The 26025-nt window shown below is 40.5% G+C and overlaps 2 protein-coding genes across 4 annotated transcripts; both read left to right on the forward strand.

The window, feature by feature from the left end:
- Positions 1–4960: 4960 nt before the first annotated feature.
- LOC118563369 (tripartite motif-containing protein 16-like) lies at positions 4961–6561 on the forward strand. The gene is made up of 2 exons (XM_036137791.1): positions 4961–6175; positions 6541–6561. The coding sequence occupies exons 1-2, from the start codon at positions 4961–4963 to the stop codon at positions 6559–6561; spliced, it is 1236 nt and encodes a 411-aa protein (XP_035993684.1).
- Positions 6562–7996: 1435 nt separating this feature from the next.
- Positions 7997–19846, forward strand: LOC105930933 (tripartite motif-containing protein 16-like). 3 transcript variants are annotated; one of them, XM_036138635.1, is made up of 2 exons: positions 7997–8048; positions 17919–19846. In XM_036138635.1, the coding sequence occupies exon 2, from the start codon at positions 17956–17958 to the stop codon at positions 19624–19626; it is 1671 nt and encodes a 556-aa protein (XP_035994528.1). In that variant the 5' UTR covers positions 7997–8048; positions 17919–17955; the 3' UTR covers positions 19627–19846. The 3 variants fall into 3 exon arrangements, with proteins under 3 accessions (XP_035994528.1, XP_035994529.1, XP_035994530.1); XM_036138636.1 differs by having other exon boundaries at positions 8001–8066; XM_036138637.1 differs by lacking the exon at positions 7997–8048 and adding an exon at positions 17480–17813.
- Positions 19847–26025: the final 6179 nt, after the last annotated feature.

Here is a 26025-nt window from a genome sequence, read left to right on the forward strand (position 1 = left end):
TCTGATGTAAAGTTACCTACTGGTACAAAAAAGTCCCCGTCCTTTAAGTAGGATTTAAACCAGTGGAGAGCTGTACCAGAGATGCCTACCCAGTTCTCCAGGCGCTCTAACAGAATGGATTGATCGACAGTATCGAATGCTGCACTGAGATCCAATAGAACCAGCACGGTGTTTCTTCCACAGTCTGTATTTATATGGATGTCATTAAAAACCTTGATAAGGGCGGTCTCTGTACTGTGGTGAGCACCGAAGCCAGACTGGAAATCGTCAAAGCGGCTGGTCGTTGTTAAGAAGGTGTTTAACTGTTGAAAAATACAGCTTTTTCAATAATCTTACTGATAAAGGGGAGGTTTGAGATGGGCCTGTAGTTCTGGAGTAGTAGTTTGTCTAAATTGTTCTTTTTTAACAGTGGTTTGATATTTGCTGTTTTTAGGGACTGGGGGAAAACACCTGACAGAAGGGACGTGTTTATTATCTGAGTCAAATCAGACGCTATGACAGGTAAAACTTTTTTAAAGAAAGCTGTGGGTAGAACATCAAGGCAGCAGGAGGAGGAACTTAGCTGCTGAATGATCTGCTCTAAGCTTTTGTAGTTTATTTGGCTGAATTGGGACATTTTGGCAGAAGTAGTTCCAGCTGAATACGGCATTGGTTCTGGTGTTGATATGGTAGTGCAAAGTGATCCTCTAATTTTTAGGATTTTCTCAGAAAAGAAGTTAGCAAATTCATTGCAGGCCCTGGTGGAGTGGAGTTCGGAAGCCACGGACACAGGAGGATTTGTTAACCTGTCGACTGTGGAAAATAAGACACGAACATTATTAATGTTTTTTTTTAATGATCTCAGAGAAAAAAGATTCCCTTGCATTTTTCAGTTGTAAGTTATATCTGTAAAGTCTCTCTTTATAGATGTCATAGTGAACCTGGAGTCTGTTCTTTCTCCACCTGCGTTCAGCTTTTCGACATTCCCTTTTTTCACCTCTAACTGGAGCATTTCTCCAAGGAGATTTTTTCTTCCCGGAAAGAATTTTTACTTTAACTGGAGCAATGCAGTCAATGATGTCTGAGACTTTAGACTGAAAGTTATCTACTAGCTCATCTACTGATTTGCAGCCCAAGATTAAAGTAGCAGAGAAAGCTTGAATAAAAGTTTCCGTGGCATTGTCCTTAAAGGTGCGTTTTCTTATGATGTCCCTTTGGCTACATGAGTCACTGGTAATTATGCTTTCAAAGGTAACAGAAAAGTGATCAGATAGGGCAACATCAGTTACATTGACGTTAGAAATTTTTAGACTTTTAGTGATGATCAAGTCTAATATGTGTCCCTGTTTGTGTGTTGGCTGTTTAACATGCTGAGTTAAACCAAAGTTTCTAAGTGTGTTAGACAGTTCTTTTGCACTTCTGTCTTCAGGGTTGTCAACGTGAAAGTTGAAGTCTCCCCCAATAATTAAACAGTCATAGTCAACACATATCACAGACAGCAGGTCACTAAAATCCTTAAAAAAGTTTGATGTCGACTTAGGAGGCCTGTACTCATTCAGAAACATAGTTCGTACCGGGCCCTTTACCTGGAGAGCCAAATGTTCAAAAGAGTCGAATTTTCCCAAAAACACCTTTTTACACTTTAGTGAATCATTAAACAATGTTGCCACTCCTCCACCTTTCCTTTGCTGTCTGCTCTCACAAAGGAAATTGTAGTTTGGAGGTGTCGACTCCATCAGTATAGCTGCTTTACTAACTTCATGCAGCCATGTTTCTGTTAAAAACATTACATCAAGATTATTGTCAATAATGAAGTCATTAATTAAAAGGGATTTTCCTGACAGATCTAATATTTAGTAAACCCAGTTTATATGACTTAGTGGTTGATGATGTCTCTGTGACAGGTTGCATCTGACAGTTTATGACTTTTAAGTATTTGCCCCTGTTTATCCTTTTGTTTTTCTTATTTCTGCCACGTATTATCACAGATATTCCATAATCTCCGGCAAAAGGCCCAAGCTGATTCTGGTAACTGTCATGTCTGATAAACGTGCGACCAGGGCCCAATCTGTATCACAGCGAAGTCATTTGGAGTTCCTCAGTACCAGAGTGTTCTGTGATACGTAGAGGAGGAGGATCTGAGGCCTTTGGAAAATCCTGGTTTATTCACAGCAGAATGGCTATGTGGAGAGGATGTCATCTGTAGGCCAATCTTAAATACTTTGTTCATGTTGTGAGAAAATTCCAGAAAAGGAACTTCTGGGCTTTGTGGAGAAGAAGGGGAGGCGGGTCCAGTCTGGACCGGTGTTCGTGACAATGGAGGTTCTTGGTCCTCTCTTTGTCCTGCTGAGATCTGGGATGAATCCTCCTGTAGCTCTGACGTAGCCTCTTTCTGTGTCATCTTTCTGGCCATCTTTATCTTGGCTTGTTCGGACTGCACTGGGCTTATCATTTGTTTTGGCACTGGATGTACTTTGTTTTGGAACAAACTGATGGAGCATGGTTCACAGAATAGAAGATGTTTGAAATTACCCGTTTTGCACCTGACCTATTTAGAGAGAAACCATTGTCGCTGAACAGATGTCTCCTCTCCCAAAAGATGGTAAAGTTGTCTATGAAGGTTACAGTTGTTTGTTTGCATGTTTTTTTCAGCCATTTGTTTAGCATCAAAATTCTGGAAAAAATCTTGTCTCCACAAGTAATGGGTGCACGAGGGCCGCTGAGAAACACCTTGACAGCAAGGCCATCAACTAAGTTCAACAGACGAATGTAGTCCTCTTTCAATACTTCTGATGATCTCTGGAAGGTGTCACCCAGGGCTACAGCTTGTATTATGAGTTTTTCCAGGGTCGGGCGTTCTTTCAAGACCCTTGGAAGGATATCTAAAACATCAGACACCAGGCTACAGCTCCCGTCGTTATAGATCAACACCTCTGTGTTTTTCTTGTTACAGAAATGTTTAATCCCCCTTACAGATCCATTGCATAATATCAGGGTCCTTGGCCCTGTGGCATGTCTTTTCTCTGAAATCGTTGACATACCTCTGATTTTTGTCCTCCTGGGTCACATTTTGGAGCGGAGCGAATCTGTTTAGTAACGGAATTCCAGCATTTCCAGCAGGTTTACTCCTATGATTTGTTTTGGGAACAGCCCGCTGTTGTTTCACTTGTTTTGGGACATCTCTCTGTAGTCTCGGCCAGTTTTCTTTGTCTAGGTGTGGGGTTCGTTGATCCTTTGGTCTTGCACCCAGAGTGGTCCAGGGATTCTCATTTTCCTCAGGGAGCTGTTTGTTCAATGATTCGCTGGGCTGGTGGTCACCGTTCGGAATCACAGGCAGGGTTGTTTCATTTCCATGCGCTGCGTTTACATCATAATTCACTTCAAGTCGACAGATTTTCAGTTCCATGACAGCTATCTTCTGTAAAAGCTTGTCAAAGTCCATTGTGGTGAAGGAAGGCATCTTTTCAAAATCAAAATAAAAAAATAAGTAAAAGAAAATAAATAACTAAATCCAACTTTCTGTGGTTTAGGTTAAGAGATAAAAAGGAGATAAAAAGTAAAAGGCAGGAAAATGCTAGCAAGCAGGGAGCAGAGAGGAGAGAAAAAAGCATCCGAACAGGCAGAGAAATACACATGAAAATAGGAACGTTGTATTTTTGTTAGCAGAGAAAAAGAAGATGGTTGTTACATTATCATTTAGTTAGTGGCTTTAAACTGAACATTTAACACATTGGCATTGAGTACTTGAACAAACCGAGAACATTTGGCTAATGGATAATCACGTCTGTTTAAACTCGATTGATCCCTCAATAACCTGTTCTCAGAAAGTAAATGGCTCTGTGGTCATTTCACGTCTCATGAAACTAATATTTGCTATGTTATTAGATTACCCCGTGTATGTCTGCTGAAACCAAAAATGCCCCTTCCTGAGTCCGTCACAGCTGTCTGCTTGTTTGTGTATTTTTTGTTGCTCGATATACATGAATAGATATAAAAGGGATCTGTTTTATATATAATCATATAAAACAAATCCCTTGTGATCAAATAAACACTGAATAAGGTTACACCTGAACTGTAAAGCACACCCGCTTACACATTCTTATATAACAATGGCATTTCTCGACATTCTTTCAGGGTTTAGGAAAGGGATTGAAAAAAAATCCTTTCATATGGTCACCATGGCCGTATTATGAGTCACTCCAGCAGACACCGAAGCAGCAGTGTTTAATTGTTACCATTATATTTGTTGATGCTATATTTGGGACAGAGCTGTCTGCTTCACCACTCTATACGTCTTGAAACAGGTGCCCTGCCTGTTCTAAATTTAGTAATTTGACGTCATTTGAGGAGTGCCCCATTGCATAAATGTATCAGATAAACACTCCCCATGAAGCTAAAAAGTGTGCAGATAGACATTGGCATTTGAGAGACATTGTGAATAATTGTCAATCAGATTAAAAAAACTGCAGAACCAACAGCATGTTAGTAAACAGAATACGAATGGGGCTGGTTGTTTATTGATTCTCAGCAGGGGTGATTGCCTTCACAGCTTTGGGAGAGAAGCTGTTTTTAAGTCTATTAGTTTTGAATTTAATGTTTCTGAATCGTTTACTTGATGAAAGTGAAACCCAGGTGGGTGGGATATGTAGCAATATGTCTTGCCTGATAATGGAGTAGCTATACTTCCAGAATCACTGTGGGTAAAAGAGTTTTCTGTCTGATTAAAGTAAAATCTTCTCTACTTATGAAGTTTTACCACATTATTTGAGAAACCAATTCTCTAATTGGAATGATGGACTAATTGTTATCCCTTCTTTTCCTGCTCAGCTCTGGTCTGTCCACATATTTCCTTGTTTCCTCACCTGTCTGAGCTGACAGACTACATTCTCTAAGTATGAACACATGACCTGCTGATCTGGGCAGTAACATATTCGTTGTTTATGAGAAATGAAACTCACAGTCATTGCACCTGAGAGGAGAAATGGAGCAGCAGGCAGTACAGATGGACCGTGAAGCCTTCTCCTGTTCGATCTGTCTGGATCTACTGAAGGATCCGGTGACTACTTCCTGTGGACACAGCTACTGTATGAAGTGTATTAAAACACACTGGGATGAAGAGGATCAGAAAGGAATCCACAGCTGCCCTCAGTGCAGGGAGACCTTCACACCGAGGCCCGTCCTTAAGAAAAACACCATGTTAGCAGCTTTAGTGGAGCAGCTGAAGAAGACTGGACTCCAAGCTGCTCCTGCTGATCTCTGTTATGCTGGACCTGAAGATGTGGCCTGTGATTTCTGCTCTGGAATAAAACTGAAAGCCATCAAATCCTGTTTAGTCTGTCTGGCCTCTTACTGTGAGAAACACCTTCAGCCTCATTATGATGTGGCTCCACTAAGGAAACACAAGCTGGTGGAGCCCTCCAAGAACCTCCAGGAGAACATCTGCTCTCGTCATGATGAGGTGATGAAGATGTTCTGTCGTACTGATCAGAAGTGTATCTGTTATCTCTGCCCTGTGGATGAACATAAAGGCCACGACACAGTCTCAGCTGCAGCAGAAAGGACTGAGAGGCAGAGAGAGCTGGAGGAGAGACGAGAAAACATCCAGCAGGGAATCCAGGACAGAGAGAAAGATGTGAAGCTGCTTCAACAGGAGCTGGAGGCCATCAACCGCTCTGCTGATAAAACCGTGGAGGACAGTGAGAAGATCTTCACTGAGCTGATCTGTCTCATCCAGAAAAGAAGCTCTGATGTGAAGCAGCAGATCAGATCCCAGCAGAAAACTGAAGGGAGTCGAGTCAAAGAGCTTCAGGAGAAGCTGGAGCAGGAGATCACTGAGCTGAAGAGGAAAGACGCTGAGCTGAAGCAGCTCTCAGACACAGAGGATCACAACCAGTTTCTCCACAACTACCCCTCACTGTCAGCATTCAGTGAGTCTACACACTCATCCAGCATCAAGATCCGTCCTCTGAGCTACTTTAAGAATGTGACAGCAGCTGTGTCAAAGCTCAGAGATCAACTACAGGACATCCTGAGAGACGCATGGACAAACATCTCACTGAGACTCACTGAGGTGGATGTTTTACTGGTAGAACCAGAACCAAAGACCAGAGGTGGATTCTTAAAATATGCATGTGAAATCACACTAGATCCAAACACAGCACACAATGAGCTGTCATTATCAGAGTGCAACACTAAAGTCACAAGGATGAATCAACAGTCTTCTTATTCTGGTTATTCAGAGAGTTTTACTGATTACCACCAGGTCCTGAGTAAAGAGAGTCTGACTGGACGTTGTTACTGGGAAGTGAAGAGGAGAGGGACAGAAGTTCACGTTGCGGTCTCATACAAGAATATCAGCAGAGCTGGGATGGAAAGTAAATTTGGATGTAATGACAAATCTTGGGCATTGGATAGCTTGCCAAACAGCCACAGATTTACTCACAACAACATCTCCACCTCCATCTCAGTTACTCGATCCTCCAGAGTAGGAGTGTACCTGGATCACAGAGCAGGTGTTCTGTCCTTCTACAGAGTTTCAGATACCATGACTCTCCTCCACAGAGTCCGGGCTACGTTCACTGAGCCGCTACATGTTGGAATTTATACCTCCACCAGTGGAGATTCAAGCGAAATCTGTAAACTCAAATAACAGGCAGTTCCTGCTCTGGAACTTGGTGGAGAGCTATAGTTGGGGATTTTGTGTGACCTGGTTATCCTGCTGCTAAATGTGAGAGTCTGGTCTGATTTTTAGCTGCTTGAAATAGTGGTCAGAAGCAGAACAAGTGCTACATTTTGTTAAGTCAAATAAAGCTCACTAAAAGTTAACCAGATTAGATGCCTGTTTCTGATCTTTCTGAATCTCATGTTAATTTCTTTCACATAAACTCAGATTTTTATTGTTTAATGTTTTGTTTCATTAACATTCTGCTAATACCAACAACAATTCTTCATTGTTTTTTTCTTTTTAATATGTCCAGCAGACATTTTTGCCAACTTGTCCCTTTAAATCAGGGTGTCTAACTGAATCTCATCAGTGTGATTTGAAACATGGATATTAGGTGGCATTTAAAAGCCAAGCCAAAACACCACCTCATGACTTGCATACAAAAAGCTGGCAAAGATGCCCAATTATTAATCATGGGTGGGGAAACTTTTACACTTGTTTTGTTTGTCTCTTTAAAGGGAAACAATTTGTTCCTGATGACACTTGTAGTAAAAAAACTGCTTTCTAATGCTAACTATATCTGCATATGGTGATAAAAATACTTTTAATGCTTGCATGCTGTTCTATCACGCCCAAATCAAGGATATTTTAGAATGCTTTTTTTTGTGTGTATTTCAAAATAAGAGTTCACTCTATAAACGGTTCACGTATAATTCTCATTGAACAATGTTAATATTTTTCATTTAAAGGATACATATCTGTGCAGAGATCATTAACCAAGCAATATGATTGTGATGAATTAAAATCGTTTCTTGTTTTTTGGTTATCTTTGGAATAAAGCTGTTGTGATACTCAAGTACTTAATTATGTAGATAGTTTTTAATTATATAAAAAGATTCTGGTGTAGTTTTCCCTAAAAACAAGACGGACATAGGGAGGATTTTGTTTGTTTTAATTGCTCTTTCTTTTATAATTTGTCCAAAGAGATTATGAGCTCTGGTATGTACAAATTTTGGTTGAATAAAGATTCCTTCAAAGAAATAAAAATCTCAATCTTGATTAAAAACAAAGAATCCTAATTTTAGAGTCATAAGGAAAAAAAAAACTAATGATTTCTTTGGCTTCTTCTCCAGCAACCCTGCTGTGCATGAATAAAGACAGTAGAGGGAAAAGCAGCCATGGAAGTATTACATGCTCGTTTCTTCCAAAAGTTTTCAACAAACAGAAAAGCAGATTGTTGTTTATTATTGTTGCAAAGGCTCGAGTGTTTCATACTTTGGTTTGGGAGGGGGGAGGTGCGCCACCCGGTGGCGAGTTTGTATAGCACATGCTGCAGCTGCAGAAGCACTGTAGCTCTGAGGGAGGAGACGTGCAGCTGCTGCCGACGGCTCCGGTTGGAATCGAGGTGCGTTCCTGACTTAATGTAAGTGCATGTTGTTAAATGTATTGAGGCAGTTTACTTTGTAGTTCAGTCTGTATTACATGTTGGTGTTGTATTATTAAAGTTGTCAGTTTATTGTGACTTTTAATTACTCCACGTGAGTAAGCCTGTTAGCTCTCGGTTGTAGCATTTGTTAGATGTATGAGTTGACTTAATGTGGGCTTATTTCTGTTATGCTTTAGACCACACACCAATACCCAATTGTATCATTACCCTACCCGCCACATCTCCAAGCCTACCTCATACTGCATGTTTGTACTGCTGCTGAACTGCAATTAAAGAGAGACTCAAACCAAAAACCTCTCCTCCGTTTGTCCTGACCGCAGTGGCGGTTCTAGACCAAATTTACCAGGGGGGCCAAGGTGGGGCCAGTGTTTTTTCACAGGGGCACAGAACAAAAAACTTAAAAAAACAATAAATATAATAATAATATAATATATTAATATAATGTAATAATATTAAGTGAGCCATGTGTGGCTCTGGAACTGCAGGTTCAAGACCCCTGATCTAGCAGTTAAAACTTTGCCCCCATCTCATAAGCTAAACATGAAACATCTTAAGTTTTAAATTCTTTTTAGAGTAAAAATGTATAGGTAAAAAATAATATTGGTCAAAGTGACCAATCAGTTATGGTTTCTTTGCCATCGCAAATAATTATGAGAAGTGTATTATCATGTCTTTAGTACAGGGGCCATAACAGGGGCCAGAACCATTTCTACAGGGGCATGGGCCCCTGTTGGCGCCTGTCTAGAACCGCCCCTGCCTGACCGACACCCAGTGGCGAGCGTAAATTCTTTACCAGCTTAAGTTTAAGACGTGGGACCTCCAATACAATTATGAAATAATTTGCATGTAAATCAAAACTACAGACTTTTTTCTTCTAGTGGAGTACGTTTTGGCTAAAACTATGAGCAGAGTTCCTTTGCTTGATATATCAGTTTTTCAAGTTTATAAAAGTTTGTTTTTACTATCATGTGATATGAACTGGCCTCTTTTGTCTCAGAAGACTGATGGCATGCTGCCTCCTACAGGAAGATTGTTTTATTACAGTAGAAAGACAAGTGAGTTTACCCTTTATGTCATTTGTGTTTCTTCTTTCATTTCAACTGAATAAGAAATATTTCAAAGTCACTTAGAACAAGATTTCCCTGAGTTCCCTAATGTGCTATAACTCTAGACAAAGAGAAGTAGCAATTATAATCCACAAAGACGTTAGTTTATAATATTAGACAAAATTATAGATCCTGAAGGTAGATTCATAATAATACAAATATCTATTCATGAGGAAAAGTTTGTATTGTTAGTATATATGGTCCAAATGTTGATGACCCCTCATTCTTTCACAAACCTTTCCCTGCACTTTCATAACACCTGGATTGCACTCTATTTATTGGGGGCGACCTCAAATTTTGTCTAAAAGAGGAAATAGGTTGAATACAACAGGGCAGTTGACAATCAATAAATGTAGTCAAACAATACAGTAAGGAATATACTTTCTTTTCAAATGTCCATTATTCCTACTCTCATTTGGACTATTTCTTAATCAGCAGCTCGCTGCTGTGTAACATTTCAGATGCTGTAATATATCCCATAGCTGTCATTGATCATGCTCCTGTTTCTTTAACCCTAATAAATAAAAAATAACCTCACAAAACACAAGATGGAGACTTAATACATCACTGCTTAAAGATGAAGAATTTATCAAATATTTTAAAGAAGAGTGGGCTTTATACTTGGAGTACAATGATTTAACAGGGACATCGGCATCTATCCTCTGGGAGGCAAGGAAAGCAGTGATGAGACATAAAATAATTTCATTCATATATCATAAAAATAAGTTAGAAAAAAGTAAGTTACTAGAAGCCTTCCATGAAGAGGCAAAACTGGATAAAATCCCTAAAGCAAAATGAATATATTGAAAAGCAAAATTATTTTGAATACAAAGACTTCGAATAGAAAAAATTGAACATCGCAATACGTCAGGAAGCTTCTTAGCTAATCAACTAAAAATAAATAGATAAATAAAAACTATATTTACAGGTACAGCATCAACTGGTAATGCATTATATGATCCTGAAAGTATAAACAACACCTTCAAAGATTTCTACAAATCTTTATACACATCACAAATAAATCCATCAGATAATGACATCAAGCAATTTCTGGATAAAGTACCACTTCCTAAACTATCAGATAATCAAACAATGGCCCTGGATTCACTGCTGACAACAGTCAAAATTCAGAAAGCTCTAAAAAGCATGCCCAGTAAAAACGCTCCAGGTCCAGAGGGATTCCGAGCTGAGTTTTATTTCCTACCCGATATCGTCCCATATCCCTTATTAACGTAGGTATTAAAGATAAGATAGTCTTTATTGATCTCACTTTGGAGAAATTCACTTGTCACATCGGCTCATTAGTAAGTCAATAGTCAGGAGTAGGAAAGGGGTAGGAAAATAAAATAATCTGTAAAAATAAAATAATCTGTAAAGCTCTTGTAACATGATTAGATAAAGTCACTCCTCTCATAATACACCCTGATCAAACTGGTTCCATTAAAGGAAAGCAGTCATCCACAAATACACGTAGATTACTTAATTTGATAGATTATTCCTGTAGTAAAAATATTCCATCCAATATATTGTCTGTAGATGCAGAAAAAGCATTTCATAGAGTCAATTGGAAATTTATATTTGCTACTCTACATAAATTTGATTTTGGAACTTTTTTTTTTTTAGAAATTGCTTAAAAACTTTATACAGCTTCCCAAAAGCATGTGTCAGGACAAATAATGTAATATCATCTTTATTGTCATTGAAACATACATTGAGACATACGTTACAACGAAATTTGTTTTCTGCTTTTAACCCATCACCCTTGGGGAGCAGTGGGCTGCCATGTGTGGTGCCCGGGGAGCAATCTGGGGTTAAGGGTCTTGCTCAGGAACCCAGAGTGCCGGCACTGGGGATCAAACTGGGTACTTGCATCCTTCTCTGAGTGCAAGTGCACTGCTCTAACCACTCGGCCACGACCCCCCTCAAATCAAACATCTCCCAGCTTTTGTCTCCAGAAGGGCACTATGCAAGAATGCCCGCTTTCCCCCTCACTATTTGCCATTTTTATTGAACCACTAGCAGCAACAATTAGACAAACTAATGTTGTTAAAGGTATAAAATGCATGAGAATTGAGCATAACATTTGTCTTTATGCTGATAATTTATTACTCTATCTCCAGCACTCAAACACCTCTCTCTCTTGCTCAAATAATTAGATTACTAGAATCTTTCTCAAAAGTCTCAAATGACTCTATAAATTGGCCAAAATATTCAGTACCGCCAATGAACTGTTCTTTACAGAACCCCTGTGATTTACAACTGCAGTCGGAGAGTATTAAATAATTGGATATTGCTGTGTCACCTAAATTGGCAGATTTACCAAAACTTAACAACACTCCTCTTTTAAAGAAGACAGAAGAGGATCTTGACTAACTTTTACCAATGTTATCTCTTGGTTTTGCATTGAAAAAGGGTTGACGTTATCTGGCTGCTTAGGCTTTCGTGGCAGCCTGTCTCCAAACCTTTCGGTCTGCTGGATCACTGGAGAACTGAATTTGTGTTTTTTCTTCAGCCTGTTTCCTGTGTGAAGGTTTAAGACTCTAAGCTTGCTTTGTTTCCTGTCGAATTGCAAATGAGTGTTCCAAAATAACTGGGTATATCTGCGGATCTCTTGCATGGAAAAGTTATTAGGCAACTGCCATGCAAATGCATGGGCAGTGCCTATTACTATGCACCTAATAAGGGTTTTCACCGTTAATGCAGCCCGTACCATAGGGTCTACCCCCACAAAGTAAATATCAAAATGTGCGTTTCCATGCCGTGAAGTGTGCTATTTGTACTTCACGGCATTTCGAGTTACCATGGTGACGTAAATAGCGACAAACCATGCCAAAAAGTCCCATACAATATTTCCAGCAAAAACCCATATCTTGTCCCGTTCCCCTATCCGTTACAAAATAAACGCAGAAAAAATTACGTCTCTAGCATTTACGGTTCCAGAGAAACAAAGTGCTGCTCACTGCCATCTCTCACCCAATGCTCTTCAATGGCCATGTATACAGTTATCATCCGCCAAATGCAAGTCTGTATATGGCTGGGCTTTGGTCCACTGGTTAAGTTGTGGGACTGGCACTCCAGAGGTTGCAGAAACAAAATCTGGCGTGGCAGGCACATTTTCACCACCATAATATTCATGTAAAAAAGTGCCTCTTCATCCAGTCAGGTGCTCTTTTTGTATAAGCTGCCATTTTGAGATACCATGGCAACGTAATAAATAAGAACCATGCAAAATCGTATTATCTCCCTTTTTGAGGCACTTCCCAGTACAGGATTTGGACCAAACTAACAGAGTACCATCACCCAGTGATACTGAACACAACTATGTTAGCGGCTAATGGTTAGCATGTTGCTAACCGACAGTAGCTCTAGGAAGGTCCTACCAACTTCTGCTTGACAGAGTCTGTACTTCCTTTAGAGAGAAAGCTCCACAACAAATCTGGGCCATGTCGGATAAAGGATGTCTATTTTATGAGGTGTCAAACATTCATTTTTAACCCCTTTTTGCCTCTGCTACATGCTGCAGAAATGCTTCAGAGACACTAAAATCACACATTATACTCAGTCCCCCACATGATAAAGGTAATGATGAGTAACGCAGAGCTGCAGCTGTCAGTGAGTCTCCATGACAATGCTGCAACCAAGAGGCTTCTAGGTGGTCAGGGACACGCTCCATTGACTTAACATGGCACCTTTCGACGGCCGCTGCGGGGGCTGTGAAAACCGTAGGAAGCTGAAATTCGCAGCGTTACTTCCATTTAGTATTTTTTACCGTACTGTATGCACCACGAGGCAGTCGCCTTGCTAAATTTCTTCAGAAATGTTCTAGTTTTCCCTGCAATGCATGGTCACATCATATCGTACACTCTCATGCAGATTATGGACGAACAAAGACTTAAAGAACGGGTCTTCTTCTGGAACTGGAGAATTACATCCCTGAGAATAAACGTCCCTTAAGCGATAGTAATAATCTCTGGGTGTTTAATTTTCCTTTTGAAGAACAGCGAAAGCGTAGACAGTTATCGAAGCCTGATCCCTGTACACAGAATATTCCTCTCTTAAAGCTTGGCAAAGAGCTGAATAACTGTCATGAATCCCTCGAGGAAGAGCTTTAATGAAAACATATATGCTTCTAGTTGTTGTTTTCCAAATAAGCTTTAGTTTCTCACGAGATGAGGGAAATGGCAGGTCACAAATACAACGTTCGACTTCCTGCAGATAATCATGAATGTTTGAATTCTGATTATCTGGGTCATAATGATGTATGTCCCGAGCAAGGGACTCAAGTTGGAGACTATGGATACCGTAACTATGAGGTGGACCTAGGAAATCAAGATGGTTATGTTCATGAACCAATGGAGGTCTTTGCACTAACATTTGATGATGTAAGTAAGAATGCTTCTGATCTAAGTGAGTTTTCCAAGGTGTGAACTCTGACATATGATGGGGGTTTAGGTTGGTGTGGGCCACCTAAATGACTCTTCTGGCCCTTAGGGGGCAGCACAGAGTCAGGAGAGGTGGTGGTATGAGTTAGGTCTGATGTCTGCTCACCCCTCCAATCTGATCCACCTGTGTCTGCAGAGTTATTTACCTGATACTCTTTGAAGCTGTCCACTGCAGCAGGGTGGTGCAAGGCTCCACTTTGGACAGTTTGACTTCCAGCATCCCCATGGAGTCTGTGGAAGTACTTTCTGTAAACTCATTCCAAAAAAAGTAAAAAACAAAGCAACTGGACTTGTTTTCCGTAGTTGAAGACGTTTCGCTTCCTCTCCCGGAAGCTTTCTCAAATCAAAAAGTCTGGAGTAATAATGAGTAACAAGCTTTATACCATTGCCCAACAAAGGCCTTGCAATGGCTTAGATAACATGCAAATTCAATCGAAACAGGTCCACCCCTTAGTAATGGGCGGTCGTTAAAGCCATTAAGCCAGCAGATTGGACCAAAACTGGTCCACTCCTCTGTAACGAGGAGTCATTAGGGTTGTTATTGGCTTGGCTTACAGGAGCGATGTTTTGATCACCCGAATGAGCGTGAGAGTTAAGGTGATGATTGGCCGGAATTAACCCTATAGCTGTGTTGTAAGTTTTTGAGAGTTGGAACCTAAGGCCTCCTCCTCTGTTTAAGGTTGGTCTTTCTCCCTTAACGTAGATGGCTTCCTTCACACGCCTTTCAAACCATCTGTCTTCTTTGTCCAAAATGTAAACATTTTGGTCCTCAAAAGAGTGTCCTTTGTCCTTAAGGTGTAAGTGGACAGCAGAATCTTGTCCCGAGGAGGTAGCTCTCCTGTGTTGAGCCATGCGTCTGTGGAGAGGTTGTTTGGTTTCTCCAATATAAAGATCAGGACATTCCTCACTACACTGAACTGCATACACCACTCCACACATCTTAGGTTTGGGGGTTTTGTCCTTGGGATGCACCAGCCTCTGTCTGAGGGTCCTGTTTGGTTTGAAATGTACTGGGATTTTGGGTTTGGAGAAAATCCTCTTGAGTTTTTCAGAGACTCCAGCAACATATGGAATGACGATGTTTTTGCGTTTACTCTTCTCACCATTATGTTCTGCAGCGGGTCAAAGATGCCCTCCAAACCAGTGGAGGGCATCATGCCCTCCACAGGTTTGGAGGGCATCTTTGATGTGTTTCTGTTCCTTGTGCTTCCCTTCTGTTTTAGTCGGGACATGCTCGGCCCGGTGTTGTAAGGTTCTGATGACACAAGGTTTGTGCTCCAGTGGGTGGTGTGAGTCAAAAAGAAGATATTGGTCTGTGTGTGTGGGTTTCCTATACACTTCAATGTTGAGGTTTCCACATATATGTGGATGACACCTTTGTCAAAATCCAGTTAAAAGAAGTGGAAGCTTTCACAAGACACATCAACTCGGTGGACAACAACATCAAGTTTACTCAAGAGGATGCCAATGACAACAAGCTACCTTTTCTCGACTGTTTGGTGAACTTGGAAGGAGATGGAATCTTCACCAGCATCTTTCTGTAAACTCAAAATTTAGAGGTTCTGTTCCAAATTGATGGAATTATTTTAACTATTTTATCTGTTTTATTTTATTTACTATGTTTATTGCATTTTCATGTATTTACCCATTACTATTGAAAAGGTTTTAAGGTTTGAGTTTATTCTGACACCAAAGTGTTTTTTCATTTAACTGATATTTCTCTCTCCTATGTTACAGAGTAAGACCTGGTGCAAGAAACGGCCTCACCATAAATGTTGATTGTTTTTGTAAAGCTCTATCTTATCTGTAATGAATTGCACCCAGCCATGTGTGTATCCTCCCTTTCCTGGTCACTGAATGGTCAATTGTCAAGATTGTTCTGTATACCTGAAACTGCTAGTTTATGATGTCAAAGGTCACACTAAAGTATGTTTCCCCCTTCCTTAAGCTCTGCAAATGTAACTAGGGCCCTCCCTCTTTAAGATAATACAAGTAAGAGGTGACAGGGATGTGTTTCAGAACGGGTAGGAGATGTAACTAATCACATCTTCTGGCGTTCTCCTTGCACTTTTTAAAAATTATTTAATGTTTAATAAATAACTCTCTGTATGTTAGGTATTTTTACTATCAGCCCGAGAGCTGATATCAGGACAATAGTTGAAAGGGATGATTCAAACACTGCCGATCTTTTAACAGCAAACTCTGCACACACATAGAATAACGAGTGACAATTTCTCTTCAAGTTCAACAATTTATTAACAGAAATAAAATGAACATCCAGATTTTAGCACTATATAATGCTGTTTATCTGAATTAACACTGTATTTCAATCAACAAATCCTCTCTACTAGGCTAGTGAAACTTAACTAAAACTACTAAGCAAAATGAAGATAAAAAGAAGCTAAGCTAAGGAACAAGGCAAATCCTGAGTTAAACAAAACATTATTTGATGAAATAACATTTTATCTAAGTTAAAGAACCAAATTTAATCTTAAACAACATGGAATGGAGTTAAATTAGCTTAACTAATTTAGAACAACATTTGGTATGTTTTTCAACCCATTCACAATGGAAATCCCGAGTCAAACCAAACATTATTTGATAAAATAACATTTTAAAGACCGATTTTCTCAGTAATAATCTGTAAACTTTAGGAACACTTGATTTTCCTAATGCGATTATACCTCCGGGAGGCGAATTATGATCATAGCACTATTGAATGACGGCAGAGTGAAATGAACAAGCCTTATGCTTGAAACAAGCCTTTTTTGTGCTCATCCGGGAAGCCGGAAATTCCGGAAGCTAATAGCATTTACGCTAGCAGACATTCGGTGCTAACTTTAAAAAAAAACTTTGGCTTTAATGTAGTCGTAATGAGTACACCGAATAACGCAAACATCAATATTCCATCAGTGTATAAAACCCTTGTGGAGATAACGTTTGTTATAACCATAAAAATAGTTACTCATCTTGTGTGTCTTTCGGGCCCCATGAGGCCCCATGTGGCTTGCAGAGGTGGCTGGTTAGCCATCCTCTCCTCGAGAGCCCAGGAAGAAGTAGAACTGAACGATTGTCTGTGGAAGCAAAGCTTTTGTAGCACTGATGGAACCCTGCCGAGAGGGCGGATCCTTGGTGCCTGTAAAACTTATTTATTCAATCTGAATTTTGTCCATGGCTCTGATGGCATAGCAGCAGAAAACCTCTATCATTAGCTTTTGCTTTCACTTTATAAATCTCTTATTAAATAACACTGTATTTTTAAGTGATGTTATCAAGGTGTTAGTTGTTTGTACTGTAATACTATCGGTTTGTTTTGCTTTTCTTTTTATATCTCTATGCAGGTGTAGATGCAGACTCTGCTTTTCCGCTTCTCTATTTTTTCACCTTTTATTCCTCTTGACATTTCGTCTCATCCGTTTCTCTTCTTTTTTTGCTCTTCGGCCTTTCCGTTTCAGTGTCCATTGAACATGAAATAATCCCAGAATAAAATCTAAAAAAGCTTCTTGCGTATATAAATCAAGCGGAGCACTATGACAGTAAGCAGCAAGGCTCCACTTGTGAAAGTAAACTCTGTTGAGCTCTCTTTGGTATTTAGAGAGCAATTCTCAATGATACACTGCCAGACAGGACATATAAAAAAAGAAGGAAATAGTAATTGCCTTACACCTTGTCACAATTTATATGTTAATCTGTGGAACAGTAACCCCTGTGATCATCTGGGGGAGGAATATGATGGTAGAAAAACAAGATGAAAGGTGTGTACTTTGATTTAAGAGTTTGCTTATAGGCCTTTTTTATTCATATGAAATGTCCCCATGCATAGATATGTCAGAGCAAGCATGATTAACGCCACAGTTTTGAATTATTGTGATAAAGCTGATCTAGTCTGATATTGAAGGAAATTGAATGTCTGAGAGGAATCATGATGCAGTGTGGCTGCAATTCACCACTTTATCATCCCCGATTTCTCCTGTCTCCAAAATTGTGTACGCACAGAGTAGTGTTGTTTTTTTATTTATAGATCACAACCTTTGCATGGAAGTGGCGTAGGCACGTTTCAGGCCCTGTTTTGTGCGTACAAAAGCTTTATAAATGAGGCCCCTGCTCCTTACTCTGCAGAATGTAAAAACTTGAAATTCCACTTCCTCCTTCCTGCTCTGAAACACACCTTGAAGGTAGGTGGAGCCGAACTCTGCTGAAGGGGAAAACTGATTGGCTGCAGCCTCTCTGCGTGGGTATGTGATTCATAGATCAGAGCTCAAACCTGTTTTTGTTTTCAGGAAGTGAAGCTCACAGTCACTGTGACCGAGAGGAGAAATGGAGCAGCAGCTGGACCGAGAAACCTTCTCCTGTTCGATCTGTCTGGATCTACTGAAGGATCCGGTGACTATTCCCTGTGGACACAGCTACTGTATGAAGTGTATTACAGATCACTGGGATGGAGAAGATCAGAGAGGAATCCACAGCTGCCCTCAGTGCAGGAAAAGCTTTGTACCGATGCCTGATCTTGGGAAAAACACCATGTTAGCAGCTTTAGTGGAGCAGCTGAAGAAGACTGGACTCCAAGCTGCTCCTGCTGATCACTGCTATGCTGGACCTGAAGATGTGGCCTGTGATGTCTGCACTGGAAGAAAACTGAAAGCCATCAAGTCCTGTTTAGTCTGTCTGGCCTCTTACTGTGAGAAACACCTTCAGCCTCATTATGATTCAGCTGCATTCAAGAAACACATGCTGGTGGAGCCCTCCAAGAACCTCCAGGAGAACATCTGCTCTCATCATGATGAGGTGATGAAGATGTTCTGTCGTACTGATCAGAAGTGTATCTGTTATCTCTGCCCTGTGGATGAACATAAAGGCCACGACACAGTGTCAGCTGCAGCAGAAAGGACTGAGAGGCAGAGAGAGCTGGAGGAGAGACGAGAAAACATCCATCAGATAATCCAGGACAGAGAGAAAGATGTGAAGCTGCTTCAACAGGAGCTGGAGGTCATCAACCACTCTGCTGATAAAACAGTGGAGGACAGTGAGAAGATCTTCACTCAGTTGATCCGTCTCATCCAGAAAAGAAGCTCTGATGTGAAGCAGCAGATCAGATCCCAGCAGGAAACTGAATTGAGTCGAGTCAAAGAGCTTCAGGAGAAGCTGGAGCAGGAGATCACTGAGCTGAAGAGGAAAGACGCTGAGCTGAAGCAGTTCTCAGAGACAGAGGATCACAGCCAGTTTCTCCACAACTACCCCTCACTGTCAGCACTCAGTGAGTCTACACACTCATCCAGCATCAAGATCCGTCCTCAGAGCTACTTTGAGGATGTGACAGCAGCTGTTTCAGAGCTCAGAGATCAACTACAGGACATCCTGAGAGACACATGGACAAACATCTCACTGAGACTCACTGAGGTGGATGTTTCACTGTCAGAACCAGGACCACAACCAGAACCAGAACCAAAGAGCAGAGCTGGATTCTTTACATATTCTTGTGAAATCACACTGGATCCAAAAACAGCAAACTTTAATCTGTTACTATCAGAGGGGAACAGGAAGGTGACATTTATGGATGAACCTCAGGTTGATTCTAGTCATCCAGACAGATTCACTGGTTGGTTTCAGGTTCTGAGTAGAGAGAGTCTGACTGAACGTTGTTATTGGGAGGTGGAGTGGAGAGGTATGGTTAATGTAGCAGTCGCATACAAGAATATCAGCAGAGCAGGAGAAGGGAAGGAGTGTAGATTTGGAGGCAATGACAAATCTTGGGCATTAATTTGTTCGCAAGATGGTTATCAATTTGGTCACAATGACATTTGGACCTCCATCTCAGTTCCTGGTTCCTCCAGGGTAGGAGTGTACCTGGATCACCAAGCAGGTATTCTGTCCTTCTACAATGTCTCTGAAATCATGACTCTCCTCCACAGAGTCCAGACCACCTTCACTGAGCCGCTACATGCTGGGGTTGGGGTTGTAGGTTCTGCTGAGTTCTGTAAACCCAAATAGACAGAATCCACTGAAGGCCCAGCGAGTTTGATTCTGATTTTTAAATCTCCAGCAGATTATTTTCTTGATCGTTGTTGTTTTATGTCTAAACTGCACAGAAATTAATAGTCAGAGATTGTCAGCGCTTGTTTTTCTTTATATTTGATGATCTGGTTCTGTTGGGTTTGTTAATTTCTGAACATTGTTTTCTAAAGCAGCTGATCAGCACCAGAATATTTGCTGTTCTTCTCTCTGTGTTTCTTTTAGCAGCAAAGACAGTGAACTCAGCAATGATATGTCAAAGTATTCCCCAGGTTGAAAAAGCGTTACCAGTTCTTTGATCTGGGACTGTTTTGGATCCGTTTTGTTGAGTTCAGACACACACGAGACAGCAGAGATTGTCCAACATTGTACATTTCTCTTCTGAGAATTTGGCCTCGTGTTGAGGATGTTTTACTATATTTAAGCATTAATTAAAACATCTTTAAGATAAATATGCTCCTTGTGCAATTTATTTTATGTTACATAATATTTGATCAAATAACCCTGGGTTTGTCGGTATTGTCCTCTGAATATCAGTCCAATTTGGCTTTGATATTAGTGAAGGAGGGATAAATAAGTGACCGGAGAAGGATAACTTGGTAAGAGACAAGACAAAGCTGCTCCTCTTTATCGGCCAGCAGGGGGATTTTTATTCCAAGACTTACAGTCACATCTTCATTCAGCAAGAATCCCTATCATCACAAAACCCGGGGTGACAGGAGCAGGGAGGAATAAAGGGAGAATCAGAGTCCGTAAACCAAATAACCAGTCCAGGGTCAAACCAGGCGATAAGATGTGGAGGAAATATCCAGAACACAATCCGGGAGCAAAGTCAGGGCGTAACAATAAGGGCTCAGTCGGAATACCCTTATAGTCAGAGCAAGGACTCTACCCAAAGCGGAAGTGTGTCAGAAGTCGCCATGATAAGGGCAGTCAGTAAAGAAGGAGGTAGGAAAAGAATCCTGTGTGCTCGCTTCTGCGGCTAGTTTTGCCTAGGAACCTCAGAAATGTCCCTTATCGGCATTAATAAGCCTCAAGGTAGGTATCCCACAATCTTTTGCGTGACATGATATATTGATGTATCAGCACAGCCCCCTCATGGAAATCAATGAAAATGTCCGGAGACAAGAGAGGCTGTAGGCCCGGATTTGACTCGCAATCGATGTGCATTTCCGTCACGTAATGATGTCGGAGTTAAAGGCTGTCTGAAATCCGCAGAGCAGTCTGAAGCTCCTTTCCTCCTCACAAAAGAGTTGACATTGACCTCGTGAAAGGTCAAGTAACAGGAGCTAGAAGCTATTGCTAAGGGTATTCGGATGGAGCCGTGGTCCGTCCAGTGAGTTCTGAGTCTTCCTCTGTGTCTCAGAGGAAGACTCAGACTTCGTGTGGATTTCGGACCATGGGACTAGGACACTTTTTTGTAGGTCCTCATCAGTTACATATGTAAATGCAATTTCCTAAACCTCTGACAAGGCATGGCTTGGGGCTGATGTTTTGAAATATTCTAGAGGGTGCTGTAGAGCAAGTAGGCCACACCCACAGGAAATTTCACTGGAAATCATTTTGGGACTGGACCAAGATCAAATTTGTTGAATTTGGTACAGATCAGATGAAAAATGTGAAATCTGGAGTCAAACGTATGGTCATGGCGAGATGCCTGACTTTGCCACGCCACCATGGCCAGACGCTGCATCCAAATGTCTTTGTGCTTGGAAGCAAGTGAGACCAACATTTTATCTGTCTTCTGACTCACTTTCATGTGGACTAGGTCAGTGGTGTCTGCATGGGACCTTTCCAAGCTAAAAACAAAACTTTCTGACCTCAGGGGGCGTGGCTTTGATGACGTCATCATTTGACCACAGAATTTCGTAGGGGATCTGACAGGCACCAACATGACAGGTTTCAGATTTTTTGGTCTTTCAGTTGGAAGGTATAAGGGTATGATTTTTCTTTATGAAGGTCAAGTTCGTGCCTTGGCCACGCCCAAAAACATTTTCAAAAACTCATGAATTCCATAACTCTTAGTCTCACATGCCTCAATGGCAAACAGACCGAATTTGAAGTCACTAGCCCGAAAGCCCTAGGAGGACTTTGTTAAAGTTCGAGGTAAAAGTAAAAAAAGAGCCAAAAATGACCGTTGACCCAAAATGGCCGACTCCCTGTTGGTTTTAGGCACTGAGCTATACAATACACTGGGGCTGTGTCTCATTCCGCCTACTTCTACACTTCGAACACTTAGTTTTAAGTAGGTAGTGTAGATAACACAAAAAGTCAGTGCACTGAAAGTACCCGGATGACCCCCTAAAAACAGGCACAAAATGCAGTGTGTAACGATGGACCCTACTCGCACTAAACGGACGCCATCTTGACTACAAAGCGGAAAGGGAGGGGCTAGGGACGTCGGGAAGATGTTCCCGTTTTGAAAATAATGGCGGACAATTCAGCCGAGACAGCCGGAGCTGCGACACCGCAATCATATAAATGTAAGTAATGGTGGTAATACGAGGCATTGTACTCGATAGGTGTTTGTAAAATACACGAACATACCTCATGTTCAGCCAATATTTGGAGGATCCTGCGTTGACGTCGGAGGCGATTTGTAATTTCAACATGCTGTGAATGTAAACGATTGTTGTTTTTATATAAAAAAAAAAACGCCGGCATATATTTTTTGGCGGTCTGAAAAATTTGCGGTCACGTGTGTTGTGTTCGTCACGTCATCCCGTCATTTCCGGTAAGTGTTTTAACATAAGTGTTCCTTTTGGAACACTACTAACGGTCGAAAGTGGGCACTACGGCAGTAAGTGGTCAGTGCACATCAGCAGTGCACTGATGGAAGTAGACGGAATGAGACACAGCCTGGAGTGCTGATTTTGCCAAAAACTGAAGTCACTGGCCGCCATCTTGCTACTCCCTACTCTCACAGAATCCCATAGGATTTGGTTGCAACAACAAGCAGTTTTCTGGCTGTGTGAAAACGTTTCACAGGTAATTCTACAGTCAGTGGATGTACTAACACTATCAACTGCTAGGAAATTAAGTGCTGAAATATTTTACATGTTATTCATATTAAATATATATATATATATATATATATATATATATATATATATATATATATATATATAAGTATGTGTATATGTATATATGTATATATGTATACATATATGTAAATATGTTTTTGTATATTGTTATTTATATATTTATAAATGTTATGTATATATATTTAAATAAATAAAATGCAAAATATTTCAGCACATGACTTTCTCAGTACTTGATAGTTTTAGAACATAACATAAAAGTATATGGCATTTGACATTTTAAAAGTTTTAAGCCCCCCCTGAACATGAGAAAATCCTCGTTATTCGATGCTGTAGTGCACATATTCCCTAGTTACTGGGGGGGAAATAGGGAGTACCAATATGGTGGCTGGTGGCTTCAAAGCGACTCGTTCTAACAGCGGGCTTTTAGCACTCCAGTGTATAATATAGCTCAGTGGTTTTAGGGCATACCCCTAATAGACTTTTTTTCATGATTTGGGAAGATTTACCCACTTGAATTTTTTCTATTTTTTAGGACTTACCAGTAGTCCAAACTCACTTTAGGTGGCGCTGTAGAGCAGTTTCGCCACACCCATTTTCAACTCCATTAATATCCGAAAATTTTCATTGGGGGACAGGGCCGTGCAGAGACCGTTGGAGGGGCAGGTGCTCAAAGTTAAAAGGGGGCACATGGGGCACGGATTTAAAACACGATACAGATACATACCTTGCTATACAACCGGCTGGAATGTACCAAGCCATACTGTGAAGAATGTAACATGGAATCAAGGGCGTAGGTTTGATTTGAACTTTGGTAGGGACACTATTGGTCCAAAGCTTCATTGGTCCTACACAATATGCATGCTCCTATATTTTGATGCTTGATTTGAGCATTAGGATGCGTTTTGCCTGTCTAAAAAGAAAAGGCAGCATTATTTGCTACATTTATACAAATTTTATAAGCACGACACACACTAGATGCTGTTTGTTTATCTTTAAAGCATCACTGGATCTGATGAATGACTTTTTCCCACTTTGAAAACGTTTGCATTTGAACTTACCAGCAACAGAGACAGACAGTAAATGCATGCTTATTAAACCATCCATCCATCCATTTTCCAAACCGCTTAATCCCTCATGGGGTTGCGGGGGGTGCTGGTGCCTATCTCCAGCGTTCACTGGGCGAGTAGCGGGGTACACCCTGGACAGGTCGCCAGTCTGTCGCAGGGCAACACAGAGAGACAAACAGGACAAACAACCATTCACGCACACACTCACACCTAAGGACAATTTGGAGAAGCCAATTAACCTAACAGTCATGTTTTTGGACTGTGGGAGGAAGCCGGAGTACCCAGAGAGAACCCACGCATGCACAGGGAGAACATGCAAACTCCATGCAGAAAGACCCAGGGGTGTACTTGAACCCAGGACCTTCTTGCTGCAAGGCAACAGTGCTACCCACCGCGCCACTGTGCAGCCTATTAAACCGAATATATTCAAAATATGTCTCTTGTCTAGATTTATCCTGTATTTTCTTTTGAAGATATAGAAATGTGCAGAGGTAAACCCCACCCTTATTCTTTTTTTTTTAATCAAAGATACTCTGTCTGCATCATAAAACAGCAAAATTATACATTCAAGGGACTGCAAATAAATGTATTGTATTTACTTTGCACTGGAAGTAGAAGTGTCACTGACAGCATTTCAAATATTAAATTCAAACTTTGTAGTTGCTCTGTGTAGCCCATTTCATGTAATTTATCTTAACAATCCAAACACATTTCTTACATCATATATCTAAAGTGTAGATAACAGCTTCTCCTTACCTACATCCTCTCAGACAACTAATTATTTTCCTAACAATAGTGAGTTGTCGATGTTTAAATGTGCTGTAAATCTTAATACATAAGGAGCATGGAGGACCCAATACTGTACTTTGAGGAAGATTAGTGACACCAAAACTGATCTGTTACATGAGTGGTTGTCCATTTAATCATTCAAAATGTGAACATATTAATATACTATTGGTATTCACTAGTAAGACTATTAAACAACAGCAGATTAAACAACAGCAGATTAAACTTTAAGTTATGTAAAGTTATGCCTATTTTAAATAAATTTTCCGACCACATCAACAGAATAAATAATTTTTACTTTTTTGGTGTACCAAATTACCCACGTAATGATGAAATATGTTGTGGAATAAATCCCTGATGAGAATGTCTAGCTCTGCCTCTGGTTTGTACTCATTTACTAATGGACAGTGTGGAAACCTTTGTAAACAATGTAAATGGTGTTCTTTGGTTTTATTTGTCTTTATTCTAATTCTAGAAGTAGAAATTGTGAAATAAATAGCAGTATTATTATGTGGAATCCTAATTAGTCTAAACAAAATATAGCAGTTGTTTAGGTGGCATCTAGTGTTCTTATACTGTATATTATGTAAAAGAAATAACACGTGCTATTTATGCCTGAATTGCCTCAAAGGGTGAACAATCAATGAAAGCAACAATAACAACGAAATATGGTAAAAGGGAAACCCTCACCTTTTCTTTTTCAGAAGCCTGTGGCTAAGAATCTGAATTTTTAATAGATTACAGTCTTTGCTTTTCCATCTTTCCAGCAGTCTTCAGAACTCCTGCCTGGCACAGAATATTTAGTTTTATAAAACAGATTAGGTTTTTGCTGATAAATGCATTATACTTCAGAAATAAATACTATTTTGAGATGCTAACGTTGGTTACTTACATTTCTCAAGTTCCACAAATCCAAATACTCTCTCCTGCTTCTTTACAGAACTGCACTCAGCAGCTTTTAGTGCTGATAATATTTAGTTTCTTAACTGGGACTAGTTTTGTTGTCAAGTATTACTTGTGGTAACGGCAGTATCCCTGTATGAAACAAAATTTAAATCACACACGCGCTAGATATCAGAAAGAGGGAAGGCGGGATTTAAGGCAGTACAACCAATGAGAGTGGAGTTTAAAAAAAAAAGCAAAGAGCACAGTCACGTGTGCTGCCGATTTAAAGGGACAGACAGACAGACAGACAGCGGCAGCAGCAGCCGCGGAGCTGCGAGAGGAGAAGAAGGGAAGAGTGAGGCACGTTATGTGGATCATGTGGCACAGTAGATCTAAATTATTATTATTTTGGACATGCACACACACACAAACGCACATATACACACATATATTAAAATAAATAAAATAAAAAAACACACCCACACACTGACAGAAGGGGACTTTGGGCATCTGCACGTCCCTGTTGAGGGACAACTTTCTGCTTCGTGAGTTTTCGTATATGTTTAAGCCCCCAAAAAGGCCGCTCAAGTGGTCAA

The sequence above is a fragment of the Fundulus heteroclitus genome, chromosome 6, assembly GCF_011125445.2.
Source record: "Fundulus heteroclitus isolate FHET01 chromosome 6, MU-UCD_Fhet_4.1, whole genome shotgun sequence".
NCBI classification, from domain to species: Eukaryota; Metazoa; Chordata; class Actinopteri; order Cyprinodontiformes; family Fundulidae; genus Fundulus; species Fundulus heteroclitus.